The 15,523-nt window shown below is 44.6% G+C and overlaps 1 protein-coding gene across 4 annotated transcripts in view; it reads right to left on the bottom strand.

Moving 5' to 3' along the window:
- Myo5b (myosin VB) overlaps positions 1-813 on the bottom strand; it is a 327,773-nt gene extending 326,960 nt beyond the window's left edge. Inside the window, exon 1 of one of the 4 annotated variants that reach the window (XM_074069843.1) lies at positions 438-813. In XM_074069843.1, the coding sequence (XP_073925944.1) occupies positions 438-464 (27 nt within the window). In that variant the 5' untranslated portion in view covers positions 465-813. The remainder of the gene's footprint in view (positions 1-437) is intronic. The other 3 variants (XM_074069844.1, XM_074069845.1, XM_074069846.1) reach the window with 3 other exon arrangements.
- Between the last annotated feature and the right edge of the window lie 14,710 nt (positions 814-15,523).

Here is a 15,523-nt window from a genome sequence, read left to right as displayed (position 1 = left end):
CTGGTTGCAACGCGCGGGAGGAAAGGAAGCTTGAGAGGCACTGCAGAGCACTTGGAGCTGGGTCCATCAGCGGGAGGAGGGGACCACACGCCGGGTGTCACGGGTGGGGGGCTGACCCCTGCCCCGGGCTCCTAGTGACAGAGACGTGCCCAGGGTCCGGAGGACTCAGCTGGAGCCAAGGCCGAGAGCGGAAAAGGAGGGGAGGGGGGCGACAGTCCTGGCGCTGCGGGGTCCCGGGAGCGGGAAGGCCAGTCAGTGCGAGAACAGTCAAACTTTCTCCGCCGCCGAAGTTAGGGGCCGAGGGTGGCCGCGAAGGGGAGGCCAGCGAGGGTCCCCCATCGCCTTCCACTTCTTGGAACCGTGGGAGAAGGTGGCTCCACTCAGCCAGCGCCTCTCACCTGTGCCCGCCGAGGCCACAGCGCACGGCCCGCACTCACCTGGCTGTAGAGCTCGCTGACCGACATGACCCCGCGAGCCGGGCCGCAGCCCCCCGCTGACCGTCCTCGCTAGGGTCCGGGCGCGCTGCCGGTCCCCAACTCCACGCTGCCCCGGTGGCTCTCAGTCCACCGCCGGCCCTCCTGGCGCCATCTTCCTGGACTAGCCGAGAGTTTCTCTCTTTTCCCTTTTAACCCAGACCTGCCCAGCCGGCTTCCTGGCGGTGCCGCAGCCAGCCCGCTCGCTCCCGGCCGGCACGACCTTTAGTCCCGCGGAGGCGGCGGCGTAGCTGCGGCGGGGCAGGAGTTGCGATCGGGCGGGGGAGGAGGCGGTGCGGCGCCGCTCCCCGCTCAGGTATGGGGAGGAGGTGAGGGTGCGGGAGGGAGGACCGACCGGCGCGTCACTGCGCGCGGCCGCCGCCGCCTTTGAGCCCTCCCGCGCCCCCACCGCCACCGGGTCCTCCGGCCGGGGGCGGGGCCGGCGAGGAGCGGCGTCCCAGGAGCCGACACGTGTCGCCCCCTGCTGGACGCCGGGCGCACGCTGGCACAGGTGAGCGCCGGGTGTCTGCACCTGCAGCTCCATCCCTATCCTCTACCCAGACTGCGCCCATCCAGGCTGGGCAAGAACGCGACGGGGCCACGAAAAGGAGGGCAGAGAGGAAAAGTAACTGGAAAGGGGGAAAAAGAAAAAGAGCTATCCACTGCTGGAAGTGGAAGGCTCCATGCATTTTTCTCTCGATTTTATGTAGCTCTATGTTATCATGATTAAAATCCAGTTGTGTCATAATTCGTTATGAAGGTGATCTAGAGACACACCAAAGATCGTCTCCACCACACTGAACTCCCTGCGCTGAAATTCTGATTAGAAAGGTGGACTTCTCCGGAAGAATATTTACCAGTTTCACTCACAACTTCTAAGAAGACTCCAGGCCACTCCCTTCAAAGGATGACTGCTTTTCCGGAAAGTCTCGCATTTTTCCCTCGGCTGTACTGCATGCACACTCTCAGCCCTTCCGCCGTTCCCTACCCTATTTGTTTGTGTTTTCTCTGCCCGTGCCACTTGGCCGCCAACGACTTCAGATCCTCTCCAACTTCTAGCATGTCAAGCCCAAAAACCGAAAAGAACTGGCACAAGTTTAGGAAGGGAGAGCGGGAGCTGTAGGAGACACAGCCCTGGCTTCTGGGATGTCATTTGTCCCTGAGCCTTGGTTCTCACCAGAAGGTGCATACCATTTAAGAGCTCGCACTGTAATGGAAGAGTTCCGTCGTAATTCACCTGTGCAGTACTTAATGGAGGCGCCTCAATAGTGGGAATCACATGGGGAGCTTTGCAGGTTGCAAGGAAGGGGCATCCTCCCCCAGGAATTCTGACTTCTTGGTGAAGGATGGGGCCTGAGTATCTGAATTTTTAAACTCTTCTGAATTTCCAAAGAATGGTACTTCCAGGGCTGACAAATGCATCCACCAAAGCTCAGGCAACTCGCATTGTTTCTGAATGGAACTGTTCACATCACTGGCAAGAGCAGAAGGGATATGATTCAAACACTTTTCTCTCCTCCAAAATATTTCTGCGGAGAGTGGCTCAAGTGGTAGAGCACCTGCCTAGCAAGCATGAGGCCCTGAATTGTCCAGGAAAAAAATGTATATTTTTTTAAATATACATATATATATATATATATTTTCTTTCTGCAGGGCTGGAGATTGGCTCAAAGGCAAAGTGCTTGCCTAGCATTTGTGAGGACCTGGGTTTGATGCCCTGAACTGAAAAAAGTAAACCTTTCTGCATAGTTCCCTTTTTGTTGAATTTTAGTGCTTATTAAAGTGTGCCCTTAAACCCCTGCCAGCGGTCAGCATCACCTGGGAACTTGTTAGAACTACAAATTAGAACTAGGAGTATAGCTTAGTGGGAGAGCCCTTGCCTAACCTATACAGGCTTCAGCAGACCTACTGACTCAATCTGGCGGTGGGGCCAGCACTTGCCCGCACCCCTTCCCAGAGGTTTCTCCACTCTCTTTGGTGTACATCTAAGTCACCTCCATCCCACCTCACTCCAGCACCAACAATCCTGTCTCTACCAGCAACTCTTGCTCTACTGGCTCCTGGTTTTTTTCTGCTGAACTTGAAAGTTCACTTCACTTATTCAGCTGTCTGCACTTACTCTCACCCAGTCCATCCATAATTCACTGGTTCTCAATATTTTCTGCACATCCTAATCACTTTTGCAAAAACAGACACCTAGCTCCCACCCTGAGAAATTCTGATTTAACTTGTTTGAGTAAAAAGATTTTTTTTTGAAACAGAATCTCACTGTGTAGCCTAGGCTGGCCTCAAACTCAGAATCCTCCTATCTCACCCTCCCAAGTTTCAGGGATTACACATGTGAAACGCCACACCCAGCCCAGGTAAAAAGATATTAAAGAGCTCTCAGGTGGGCTCTAATGGCAACCAAGGTTGAGTTGCTGCTTTAACTCTTTCTGTTTGGCTCCCACTTGACCCCATCCTACTGGAATTGCTTTCTCTCTGTGAAGCATGGGATGGTAACTGGTTCTCTCTACCATGTTATTTTTTTCTCCTCTAGTTTTTCCTGTCTCTCATCGCACTTTTTCAATATTCTTTTCTAGCCTTGCTTCTTCCTTCCTATTTCCCTATTTCATCTCTCCAGCTTGAAGCAAACTCATACATTTAATATTAATCTTACTCTAGACCAACCTTTCCACCTGGTAGATAGGCAGCAATCCCACTCACTCTCCAACCAACCCCAAACCCATTCTTCTTCTGACCCCTCCACCTTCCAAATTCAACTGTCTGACTCCCACTACACCTGGCTCATGTTGGCTGAACTGAATCACATCCCTCAAGGGAATACTATCCTTGGCTAAAGCTTTGTGAATTTCTAATCCTACAATCAGATATGGTCATTCCCTCCTTTGAATAATAATAATGACATTTGAAAACTTACTTCATTCCAGGAAACTTGCCAAGTATTTCACTCCTGTGACTTTGTTGGAGCCTCAGAACAATCTTATAAAGAAGGTTTACAATATTAATCCTATTTCAGACAGGTAAAGTAAGACTTAATGAGGGGTGGGTGAGAAAAGCCTAAATCGAAGACCTAGTATTCAGTTAGTCCCGAGAGTCTAAGCATTTGCTTTTTTATTACTCAAGAACTTTGATTGTATATCAGGATTAAGGGGACCTCAGGGGATGCTCGGTGGTCAATACGTCTGCATGCTTACTGGGTATCCCAGGTTGGGGAGGGCCACCTGGATATAGAAACATTGCTCTATGCTTCATGGCTCATAGAAGTAAAATGACATCTGCTGAGATGTCTCCTAGCAGATGGGGTTTTCATCATACACAAATAAGGAAGCACTCAGAGCATTCATTTGTACCTCTCAAAGTGCTCCCTTTACTGTGCCCTGTATTATCTGTGTGCTAATATCCCTTTCTCCTCCTCACAAATAGGAGGGACTACACCTGACCTGTATATGTATCATTCTTAGAACAAAGTAGATTTCAATAAGTAGTGGGTGAATTGAAGTAAGCTTTGAGCCAGATCTAAAGGAAGTACTGCTCATTAATTACTAAAAAAAGAAGAGAGAGGGGGAAAAAAAAAAAAGGTTGCCAAGCAGAAAAATTAGCTTAAGCAAAGACAGGAGAGAGGATTCAACTACGGAGACTTACTGGCTGGCACATATGTGAAACTGTTTTGTAAACTATAAATCAATGTTTGGTAACAAATTTATTTTCTTATATTTTTCACCCTATCAAACAGATTTTTGTCATCTCCCTTTCTCTATTTAAACTACATACACGTTCATAAAAAAAATTACACAAAACCTGACTAGGACCTGCTGTCCCTGTCCTGACTAAAGGATGGATGCATGGAGATAGATAGCAGGAGGTAGAAGCAAGAGGAGTGATGAGAGGAGCATAGTTTCCAGGTCTCTGCTGCTGAGCTCCTGGCTGAGTTTCTTCCTTCCTACTTGTCCTTCTACGTGGACTGGGACTGGCTTCTACCCCTGGGGCTCTACTATGCTGTGCTCACACCTTTGTGCACAACTGTATGTCCTGCACATGAGAAGACCTGCCTCTTAAGCACTTTTAGGTCAGAGTCTACATTAATCAGGATTGGCTACATTACGCTGCAGTAACAAACTATCCCCAGGTCTGAGTGCCTTAAATCAAAACTGTGTTTCTTGCTCACATTACACATCTGTCATGGGTTAGACATAGGCTTGCTCCACGTCTTTCCTCTGGGCACCTATTTGCAAGGTTGCCAGTGTTTTGGCAGAGGGCTATAGCAAACTCCACTACAGCTCTTAAGACTTCTGCTTGCAAACCCATTCACAACTCACTAGCCAAAACAAGTCACAGGATTATTTATGAATCCATCAGGGTGGTCATGCTACTGGGTACAGAAGCAACCCAGAATAGCACAACAAAAATTTTGAACAATAATATAATCAATTAGACTTCTTTCTCTTGTTCTCCAAATCTGCCTCTTTCAGAAAACTTGAATTATGTCTGGATTTGTCCTGAGGTCTGCCCCATCACTAGGATAAATGAGTGAATTCTGGGTCTTAATGAAAAGCCACAAGGTTGAAATACAAACTCTCTAAAAGTAAGAGGAAACAACTTTGTCAGAATGGGAAGATAGGGAGAAAATGGATTTGTCCCTAAACTGAAACCTGGACATGGACTCACTGATTCATCATCATAGTTTTTTGAATGGAAGCTATCTAGCCCAATAATGAATGCTCACCCTGGACTGAGGTACAGCTCAATGGTAGAACACTTGCCTAGAATGCTGAAGGCCCTGAGTTTCACCCCCAGTGTTATGGGTTGGATAGGAAGTGCCCCTCAAAAGGCTCCTGTGTTAAAATTTGTACCCAACTGGTGGATCCAATCATTGAGAGGTGATTAGATCGTGAGGGTGGCAATTTCATCAATAGATTAATTGATGGATTCATAATTTAATGGCATTATTGGGAGGTGGTAAGAGATGTGACCTAGTTGGAGAAAGTAGATTACTGGGGGCATGTTTTTGAAGAGGATCTCTGGGCCCTGGCCTCTTCCTTTTCCTATCTCTGCTTCCTGGCCACCACGAGGCAAGGGGCTTAGCTCCACTACACCCTTCTACCATGATGTACTCTGTCACCATAGACCCAGCAACAATGAGCCAGGGACCATGACTGAAACCTCTGAGACCATGAGCCAAAATAAACCTTTCCTCTTTAAACTGGTTTTCTCAGGGATTTGGTCACACACAGCACAGGAAAAAAAAAATGTTTAGACTCCCAAATGTTTGACAACCCATCCTCTGACTGGACACCACAGGAATTGAATACCTCGCTATCCGCAGAGGAAGCTGGTACTGTTCCTGAACTCCTGGAAGTCCTCTCATCTTCACAGGTCCATGACATCATTACAACCCTAAGCTAACTTGCCATTCATTATGTCTCGCTTACAGCTTTGAGTGTTGAGTCTTAAAGATTGTAACCAAGAAACAGAAACATGGCTGAAATTGTAACCCCAAACCAAGAAATGGGCGTAATAATTGGTGTTGTTTTCCTTAACACGTGGTCACTGAATCACTCTGGTAGGCTGCTTCAAAATCAGTTGGCAATGACCCTGACCTCCTGGTTCTACCCTGTTTAATCTCTTCCCTATGTTAGTGGGTCGGACCTAGTGATTTGCTTCTAACAATAAATACAGCAAACTGATGGGATGTCACTTCCACGATAAGGTTATAAAAGACCAACTTTTGTCTTGCTGAAACTGTCTTTTCATATGCTTGCTCTGATGAAGAGTCTGTATGGGGAGCACCATATGGCAAGGAGGTAAGGCTGGTCTCAGTACAACAGCCCCTAAGCAACTGAATTTTCCAGCAACTATGTGAGAGAGTGATGTTGGAAGCAGATTTATCACTAGCTGAGCCTTCAGATAAGACCCCAGCCCCAGCTGGCACTTTGATTAAAACCATGTGTTATGCCCTGAAGCACAGAATATGGCAAGCTATGTCTAAATTTTTAAAATTTGAGATAATAAATTCTATAGCCCACAGACACAATGAGATGATAAATGTGTGCTGTTTTAAACCACTAAGTTTTAGGGTAATTTGTTACACAGCAATTAATGACTACTAAAATCACATACAAAAGATGTTCTGTGATGGATGACTTATTGATAAGAACTTTATCCTAGCAATTTCTCTCCTCATCATGGGAAGTTGGCATGGAATGCTCCTTCCTCTTAAAGCAGCCATCTTCAAACTGAGGGTTATGGTCTCATAACAGAATCAATTTCCAGATCCTCTCCACATATATTCCTTCCTGACCTGATTTACAAAACAACAACAACAAAAATCAGGCCTGCAATGAAGGGAGGCTCATTTTCAGGTCTTCATGCTCACTGAACAAGAGGATCCCCTTTGCCTGGGGATTCAAAGCCTCCAGGACACCAAACAAAGGAGCAGTTAGCAATTTGATGTGAGAAAACTAGTGACAGAAGGAAGGGCCACACATTCTTTTGCAGGTCAGGTGGCTTCTAGTTCTATGCTATCAGCAAAATTGAAGGAAGATCTAATCCAGTGGTCAGTTGACTGGGTATTAAAAATAATCTTTTGATGGATCACTATGATTTTTGGCAACTCAGAAGGAATTAAAAGCATTGAAGGGCCCTGTTCTAACAGAATTCCCCTCTCCCTCTGTTTATTTATGTAAACAAGATTTCTTAGCACTTATATCTGTGACAAACTAGGAGTAGATTTTGAAGTTATGCAATAATAACACTTATGATGACAGTTAATGCTAATACTTAGGCGACTGGAAAATTTGAAAATGTATTTATTTATATACATTTTTATTATAGATAAGAATTAAAAAGGACTATCAAGTTGGTTTCAAGTACAAAAGGAGAGAATAAGATTCAGAGGAGGAAGTAAAATGGAATTTCAGACTCAAGGAGAAAACAATGAATGACTTAAAGAACTGTGTATTTTTTAAATGGGCAGTGGGAATATGTCATTGCTATCGAAGATGGAGTTCCCTGGGTTCATTTAAAGCAGTATTAATGATAGATTTATGTTCAAGTGACTATATGCCAGAAATTACATCTTTTCCTACTATTGAAGCTTATTTATTTTTGCAGTTCTGGAGTTTGAACTCAGAGCCTTTGCCTTGAGCCACTCCACCAGCCCTTTTTTGTGATGGATATTTTCGAGATAGGGTCTCATGAACTACTTGCCCATGCTGGCTTCAAAGCACAGTCCTCCTGATCTCTGCCTCCTGAGTAGCTGGGACTATAGGCATGAGTCACTGGAGCCTGGCTGAACTTATTTTTAAGTATCTAGTTATTAACTTAAAAATGTAGTGGGGCATACATGGGTTTTCAAACTTCCTTTTGGGCATATGAGAGCAAGAAAGTGTGAAGCCCAGAGTGTGATAGCCACTTCCACAATCCTGGTTTAGGATTTGTTAGGAATTCAGGGTTTTAAAAGGTGTTGATAATCTTGACCACTCAGAATGCCAGTTTATTCTGTGGTCATCTCAGATCTTCCTTGGGGCCATGCATGCCGTTCACTTCTTTTTTCCTGTTCTAAGTTCACACTTGGCCTGTGAGGGTTAAAGCAGTGATCTTTATTACAATTTGTATGGCAGATACCCTGACCCTGAGCAGGCTCTGGGCTTCCACATGAGGCAGGGGTGGAGGACGTGGAGGTACCAACATGAGGATGGTTGAAGATAGTTGGGGAAGTCTGACTTGAGAAAGACAAGACTCTGGGGACTGAGTAGTGGTGAGAGCTTGGGTCCCCAGCAAGGAAGACAGGAACATGACAACTTTTCAAATACTAGAAAATCTGTCATGTGAAAGAGATCAGATTCTATATAATAGAGGCCAGGTCAGACCACGAAAGGAATATTCAGGGTGATGGATAGTAGAAAACACTGAGGGATAGCACAATGTTGGAATAAGAAACACTGTTTAAGGCAGGAGAAGGCATCACAGGAAGAAGGGAGCTTGTCACCTTGGGAGGATCTCTTCAGCATCCCTGTTTTGCTGGGTGGAAAGTTGAGCCATACACCACGAGGCATCAGCGACTGTGGCCTGGTGGTACACCTGGCTATGATAGAGCTTAGAGCTATTGTCACTGTTGGGTTGACAACCTCAAGGGAAGAAAAGCCTGCTCTCTAGGCAGGTCTTATATCAATCCCTCACAACTCAGGGAACTTTAATTCCTTTGTTCCCTTGAGGGTGGGCAGTCAGTAAAGTTTCATTTAATTTTAAATGGAATAGGCAGCTCTGCTCCCACCAGGCATCCTCACTCTACAACAAAGTGGGGTGAAGCTGGAGTCTGTACTTGGGGGAAGACAGAGGGAAAAGGGTACACCTTACACTTTACCAGAACCTCCAAAATCTTTGCTCATAAAAGGTGCTTATTCACTGGGCCCAAGAGTTCTATTATCAGTAACTGTGATGAGCCCCTCAGTCCTTTTGTGGCGTGGGTGAAGAAAGGGAAGAGAAAAAGGAGGTGCCATGGATCCGAGGAGAGGCAAATGTCACAGCCAGTGTGCACACAGTCTACACATCCCCTCAAAGTCCTCAAACAAACGGTCCCTTCCCTGTCACTTGCTCACTTGTAAGTAGCCTCAAGACTCCTTCCCAGAGGAATGCAAAGGCCACAGTGTATTGTATCAGCATCATCTTACACCCTCTTCTGGTCACTTTTCTCAATAGCTAGTTTTAATTTTACTTTAACTTTCATTTTCAATTTTCCATAATTCCCTGATGTTTGAAATATGTAACTGGAAGAACTCTCTCTCTCTCTCCTCCTCTGAGAGGGTCTCACTATGTATCCCGGACTGGCCTTCTTCCCGAGGGTTGGGGTTACAGGCATATGTCACCATACCCTGCTCAATCCTCTTGTTTTACAAATGAAAACACTGAGGCTCAAGAAGAGGCAGAAATTGCCCCAAATCACCTGACTCGTTGATGGCTTTGCTGCTTTTGGCTTGGACATTTCTAGGAAGAACAAGGGAACAGTAGGGGCTCATGAGACCTGCATGAGTAGCACAGACTTTTATTCACAATCTCTCCTAGTTCGCTTTACCCACAAACTTTATCTGTCACCCCTTATAACCTACTAATAAATCAAGTTGGAACCATTAAACCAAGATCTTACTGTGGGGTCCAAGTTTAACTGGTTTGAGGTGAAGTGACAAGAGAAGGAAATCAGAGCCAGAGGCTGAACTGGGGATGAGTCTCATGGCTTATATTAAATATATAGCTTTGCACATTAACAAAACCTGCCTGGAATATGCTGTTTCCAAATTCTACAAATCCTTAAGGTCAGGGTTATGGTCTTGGCTATTGCAGTCATCTGGGGATCACTTTTTAAAAGTTCAAGGGCTAGGGGTATAGCTCAGGGGTGGAGCAGTTGCCCAACATATGTGAGACCCTGGATCTGATCCCCAGCACCACAAACACACAACAAGAACTGAACCCATGTCTCATCCTGAAGCTCCCGTTTAATTGTCTGGGAATTGATGGATTTTTTTGGTTTTCAGTTTTGTTTTTTGGTTGTTTTTTTTTTTTTTTAAAGCGTGTCTCCCTAAGTAGCCCAGGCTGGTGTTGACTTCACAGACCTCCTATCTCTGCCTTCCAAGTGCTGGAATTTGAAGAGTGATCTTTAAACACTCTCCAGGTGATCCTAAAGCAGAGCCAAGGTCAAGAATCTGTTTGAGGGCCTATTCGCTGAACCACCTTCTCCACAAAGCCACCCACACTATGTGGGTATACATTTCTAGTCTATTTGGGACCCGAGATTTACGAAGTCTACAATCTGCTTTAAAATATTTCAGAGTCCTTGTTTAGTTTGATGTTTAATTCTGGGCATGTCCAGGTAATATCCCATCAAAAAATCATATTCTAGGGTGGCCAGCTGGCATGTCGGAGAAGGCTACATTCTAGATATTTCCACTATAAATCCTTCTGCTGCTCTAGTCTCAATCAGTTAAGTCTTGGATAATGAGTAATAACGAATGGCAAGTGAGTTTTTATTGGTGAAACTGTTGACTTATTAAATAGCAAGAGGGATGTTAGAAGTAGGTCCTGTCAGATGAACTTAGAGGTAATCAAGATTCAAAAATTGGCTGCAGACATTCCCCACCCTTGCCAGAAAAAGTCTGAACAAAAATTCAGAGGCCCCCCATAGCCTGAATCATTAGGGAAGGTACCTAAGACCAGATTCCTGTGTGATGGGCTGTGTAGATATTTCTGTATAATGTTGATTACAATCACAGGCCTGCCTCTGAACTGTGGCAGTGAACAAACTTCAGCTGACAGATGGATTCTGAGGTCCCAAAAAGTTAGAGTCTGGGGCTTTACCAGGCTTACAGAGCCAGCTGTACAGCTCTCTGTGCTCACTTGCCAATGAATGCTGTTTAACAGGTGTCAAGACGTATGACAGCATGCACCTGTTTTCTTTCGTCAAAACCCATAGCCACCACCTCAAGCTTCTCAGGCAACAACTTCTACCTACCAAAAAGACCTAAGTGTCATAAATAAACCTAAAGCATCTTCCATCCCGAACCTGGTATTGTTCTAGTTCTAATTCTTTTAAATACATATTAATCTAAATATTATCAAGCACCCTCTACAGGTGCTAGAAATTTACAGATAAATAATATACCTTTTGGAGGTTCAGCTTACACATTCAGACACCTGCATGACTTTTATACATGTATGTGTAAGGTTATCTCCAAAGTTATGCCCAAAACAAAAGTCTTAATTTTCTCTTCACATGCATGTTGTTCCCCCAATTTTTTTTTTCTTTTCTCTTTTTTGTCATTCTTGTTTTTTCAGTACTGGGGTTTGAACTCACAATTGTGAAGCAGGTGCTCTATCACTTGAGCCATACTGTCAGCTGTTTTTCAATAGTGTCTGAAGTTTCTGCCCTGGCCCACCTGGACAGCATAGTCTTATTTACAATTCCCACATCACTGGGTTAACAGGCGTGTGCCACAACACCCAGAGTTTTAATTGATTGAGATAGGGTCTCACAATCTTTTTCCCCTGGCTGCCCTCAAACTGCTATCCTCCTGATTTCTGCCTCCCAAGTAGCTAGTATTACAGGTGTAAGCCACATCACCCAGCTCTTCCCAAATCTTACCCATATGGATGTATGGCATCACCCTCAGTTCTCAGTTCCTGTCCATGAATAAGGCCTAAGAGCTCCATCCCCAAAGCATATGCCAGTTCTGCCACCTTTCCCATCTCTGTGGCTACCACCCCGGACAAGTCCAGCCACTTCCCACTGGATCCTGCAAAAAAACCTCAATAGGTTTTTTGTTGTTGTTTTTGGTGGGACTGGGGTTTGAACTCAGGGTTTTAGCTTGCAAGGCAGGTGCTCTACCACCATTTAAGCCACACCTCCAGTCCTCAGTAAGTCTTCTAATTATACTCCTTGGCCTCAACTCTTTCTTTTCCTCTCCTTTCTTACTGTGTGCTTCCAACCTCAAACCCTTCTTTCTGTTCTTTGAACATGGCTGAGTTTATTCCCATCACAGGGCACTTGAACTTGTGGGTGCCCCTTCCCTGGATACCCTGCCCTTGGCAGATCTGGGGTGAGCCGTTCACCTCAGATTCAAAATTGAAGGGAGTGGTCTTTTAAGAGGCCTCAAAAATGGGCCTTTTTCCATTCAGTGTTGCAAAGCCTAACAGTGGAACTGAGACTGAGCACTAACAGCACAGTTTATTCAGTGGCAGGGGTGGAGATGGGTGAGGGAAGGGGAAGAAGCAGGAGTCTCACAAATCAGCTTCTCAAGCCCCTGGAAGAGGAGAAGTCATGGACGTAGGGCAAAGAAATGAGGGGGAGAGTAGGTTAATGAGGGAGGAATATTCATGGCTCTTCCTGGCATAGGAGTAGATTCCCCAACGATTCAGGCACCACTTCTTTTCCCTACTTTTATGGTTTTTTCCAGTTCTCATCTTAGCAGTTGTCAATGGTCATAGCACTGAGGAGCGTGCCATTTACCATGCAGGTGGCATTAAAATAGAATTTGAGGTCTGTTAGAGGTCATTTGATTGGCCACTTTGGAGCTGGCTGCTTTTAACTGGTTACATGAAGAGAAGCTTCAGGGTCCCAGTTTTCCTGTTCTCAAAGATAAGCACAGCCAGGGTGGGGTTAGAGGCAAGCCAGGCTGTGTAGCTATTGTACTGAGTAACAGGGGAGCCAAGAAAAAATCAGTAAACAAGACATTGAGACAATATTTTACTGGGGATATTGGTACATGCCTGTAATCCCAGCACTCAGGAAGCAAAAGGATCGTGAATTCAAGGCCAGCCTGGGCTACATAGTGATACCCTAGCTCAAAAAAGACAATATTTTAGTACAATATAAAAAATAATGTGAAAGGTTCATGGGAATGAAGTGTCAAAATTTTAAAGAGTGCCACCTGAGCCATATAGAAGTCGGAGGGAAAGCTAAAACTGTGTGTCTCCATATACGTGCATTTATGCATCTTTTCATTTTTCAAAGATTAGCTTTTCTCAGGATCTTAAAGGAGTTGGAAAGTGAGGCTGTTAAAACTCAACACTACGTTAGTGTAAAGATCTTTTCTGTATTTGGGGAGGGAGCATCCCCAAGACTGCCTTTGGGTTTGAGGATTTGTCAGGACTTACAGAACACAGAAAACCTGCTATTTTCATGGTTTTGGTTTATTTCAGGGAAAGGATACAAATTATGATCAGCAAAGGAAAAAGGTGCACCGAGCAGAGCCAGATTACACCAGGCACAAGCTTCCTTCAGCTTCAGTGGAGACAAGCTACTTCCCTGTGTAAAACGTTGCCAAGCAGGAAAGCTCATCTATAGCCTCAGGCTGTTCTCTGGGATCAGTTAGACAGTTTACACTCCTACCATTCCAAGAGAAGACCATACAGTGTGACCCAGGGCCTCAGATGGAAAAGTTCACCCGAAATCACCATGTTAGTATATACATCATGGGATACTCCTAGACCTTAGGAACACAAAGACATTCTTCTCAGGCAAGATTCCAGTTATCCAGATCATCACTCTAGAGTCTCCAGGGTCATTCCTTTCTTTGGAACGTGCAGAGCTTGAACACCTCAACCCTATCGAATTAACCCTTCATTGCATAACACCAAAAATTAATTTCGGGCTGGGCACAGTGGCTCACTCCTGTAATCCTAGCTACTCCCAAGGCGGAGATTGGAAGGCCAGCCCAGGCAAAAGCTTCCGGAGACCCCATTTCAACCAATAAAAATGGTGGGCATGGTGGTACTGGCTCTTCACCCAGCTAGGCAGGAACCATAAATAGGAGGATCACAGTCCAGGCCTTCCCAGGCATAAGTGTGAGACCGTATTTAAAAAATACCTAAAAAGCAGAAAAGACTGGGTGCCTGGCTGTAGTGGTAGAGTTGCCTGCCTGGCAAGCACAGCCCTGAGTTGAAACCCCAGTACAGTGAACTAATTTAGTGTAATTCTACTGATTTTAGGGAAACAAACAGATCAATCATATTTTCACAATCGGACTGGGGATGTAGCTTGGTGATAGAGTGTCACCTAGCATGTGTGAAGCTCTAGGTTCCGTTCCTAGTATTGCTAAAAAAATTTTCTTCTCCAAATCTGCTTCTGGAAAAAGTTAACCACTAAAGAAATAGGGACAATCCGTTTTCTTTCAGCCTTAGGCTTTAACATGGTGGCATATATGCATGGATATCCTGACCGAAAGGATGATTGACACCCCAGGTGGGGCAGGACAGGAAAGGAGGCGATTTCGTTACATTATTTGGGGCTGATGGAGTGGCTCAAGCAGTAAGCGCATTTGCATAGCAAGTGTGAGGCCCTGAGTTCAAATCCGAGAGCTGCCAAAAAAATAGGTAAAACATTACACTATTCAGAGCAGTGTACAATTTAAAACTTATGAGTTGTTTATTTCTGGAATTTCCCACTTAGTGTATTTGGACCATCTTTGACTAGGGGTGACTGAAACCATATGTTAATGTCAACAATCTGGGATGTGATCCCTTGTCAACATCTGAACCATGATTCTTGGCCATTAGGTTTCCTAACTCCACACTTAGTCCCCATAAAAATTTACCTGTGTAACTGTGTTTTCTGGTGATTTTTGTCAGGGTTTTGACTATTGAGGTAACTGAGTCATAACTAAATAAAAGTTCATGTAAAAGTTGGTTTATGTAAAATTTTCTAGATGACCTCATAATTATGGTTAAACAACTATTGTCTTGGGTGATTTTGATTTAGTTGGTACCCTATATGTGTCTGTGACTGGGCTATTTGGGGTCACTGACACTGTTCTTACCCTCCAACTGATAAGAAAATCTAAGGTTTTACTTCAAGAGCAACAACTAAACTAATATGTATAGATAACCTCTATAGAGCTGTGAAGCTGTTGCTGGTTCCTGTATATTAAATATATTTATGTTTTTCAAGCATATCAAGCCTTCTAAAATACAAAACTCAGATAAACATGTAACAAAAAGTTAATGGTACTGATATATTGTTCTGTTAGTTGCTAAATTGTCCATCAAAATTTTAACCATGGCTCTTTTAAGTTTTTGTCATTACAGTTCTGATCCTTTTGGAGCATACATCAAGTCCATAAAAAAATGACTCTAATAAGTACTTATGTGTCAACCAAGTTAGCTTTTTGGATGTCTGCTTTTGTTGGATTTTGGTATGTATTGTCTTAGTCTAGAAGCCCACTGCCTAAAAGACACTCCTTCTAAGCCTCTTTGTTGCTTTAATTTGGCCAAAAGGAGATAGGCGCTGGTGGCTCATTCCTGTGATCCTAGCTATTCAGGAGGCAGAGATCAGGAGGATCATGGTTTGAAGCCAACCCAGGCAAATAGTTCTGCAAGACCCTATCTCAAAAAAAACCTTCACAAAAAAGGGCTGGTGGAGTGACCCAAGATGTAGGCCTTGAGTTCAAGCCCCAGTACCACACACACACACACACACACACAAAATTGGCCAAAAGGGTCTAGTTGGTACTGACTCCTCCTGATCTGCTTGTTATTTCCCCTCAGCGTAGGACCAAAACCAA

The sequence above is a fragment of the Castor canadensis genome, chromosome 4, assembly GCF_047511655.1.
Source record: "Castor canadensis chromosome 4, mCasCan1.hap1v2, whole genome shotgun sequence".
Classification (NCBI taxonomy): domain Eukaryota; kingdom Metazoa; phylum Chordata; class Mammalia; order Rodentia; family Castoridae; genus Castor; species Castor canadensis.
Note: the sequence above shows the minus strand (reverse complement) of the source record. Positions and strands in the feature narration are given on the sequence as shown.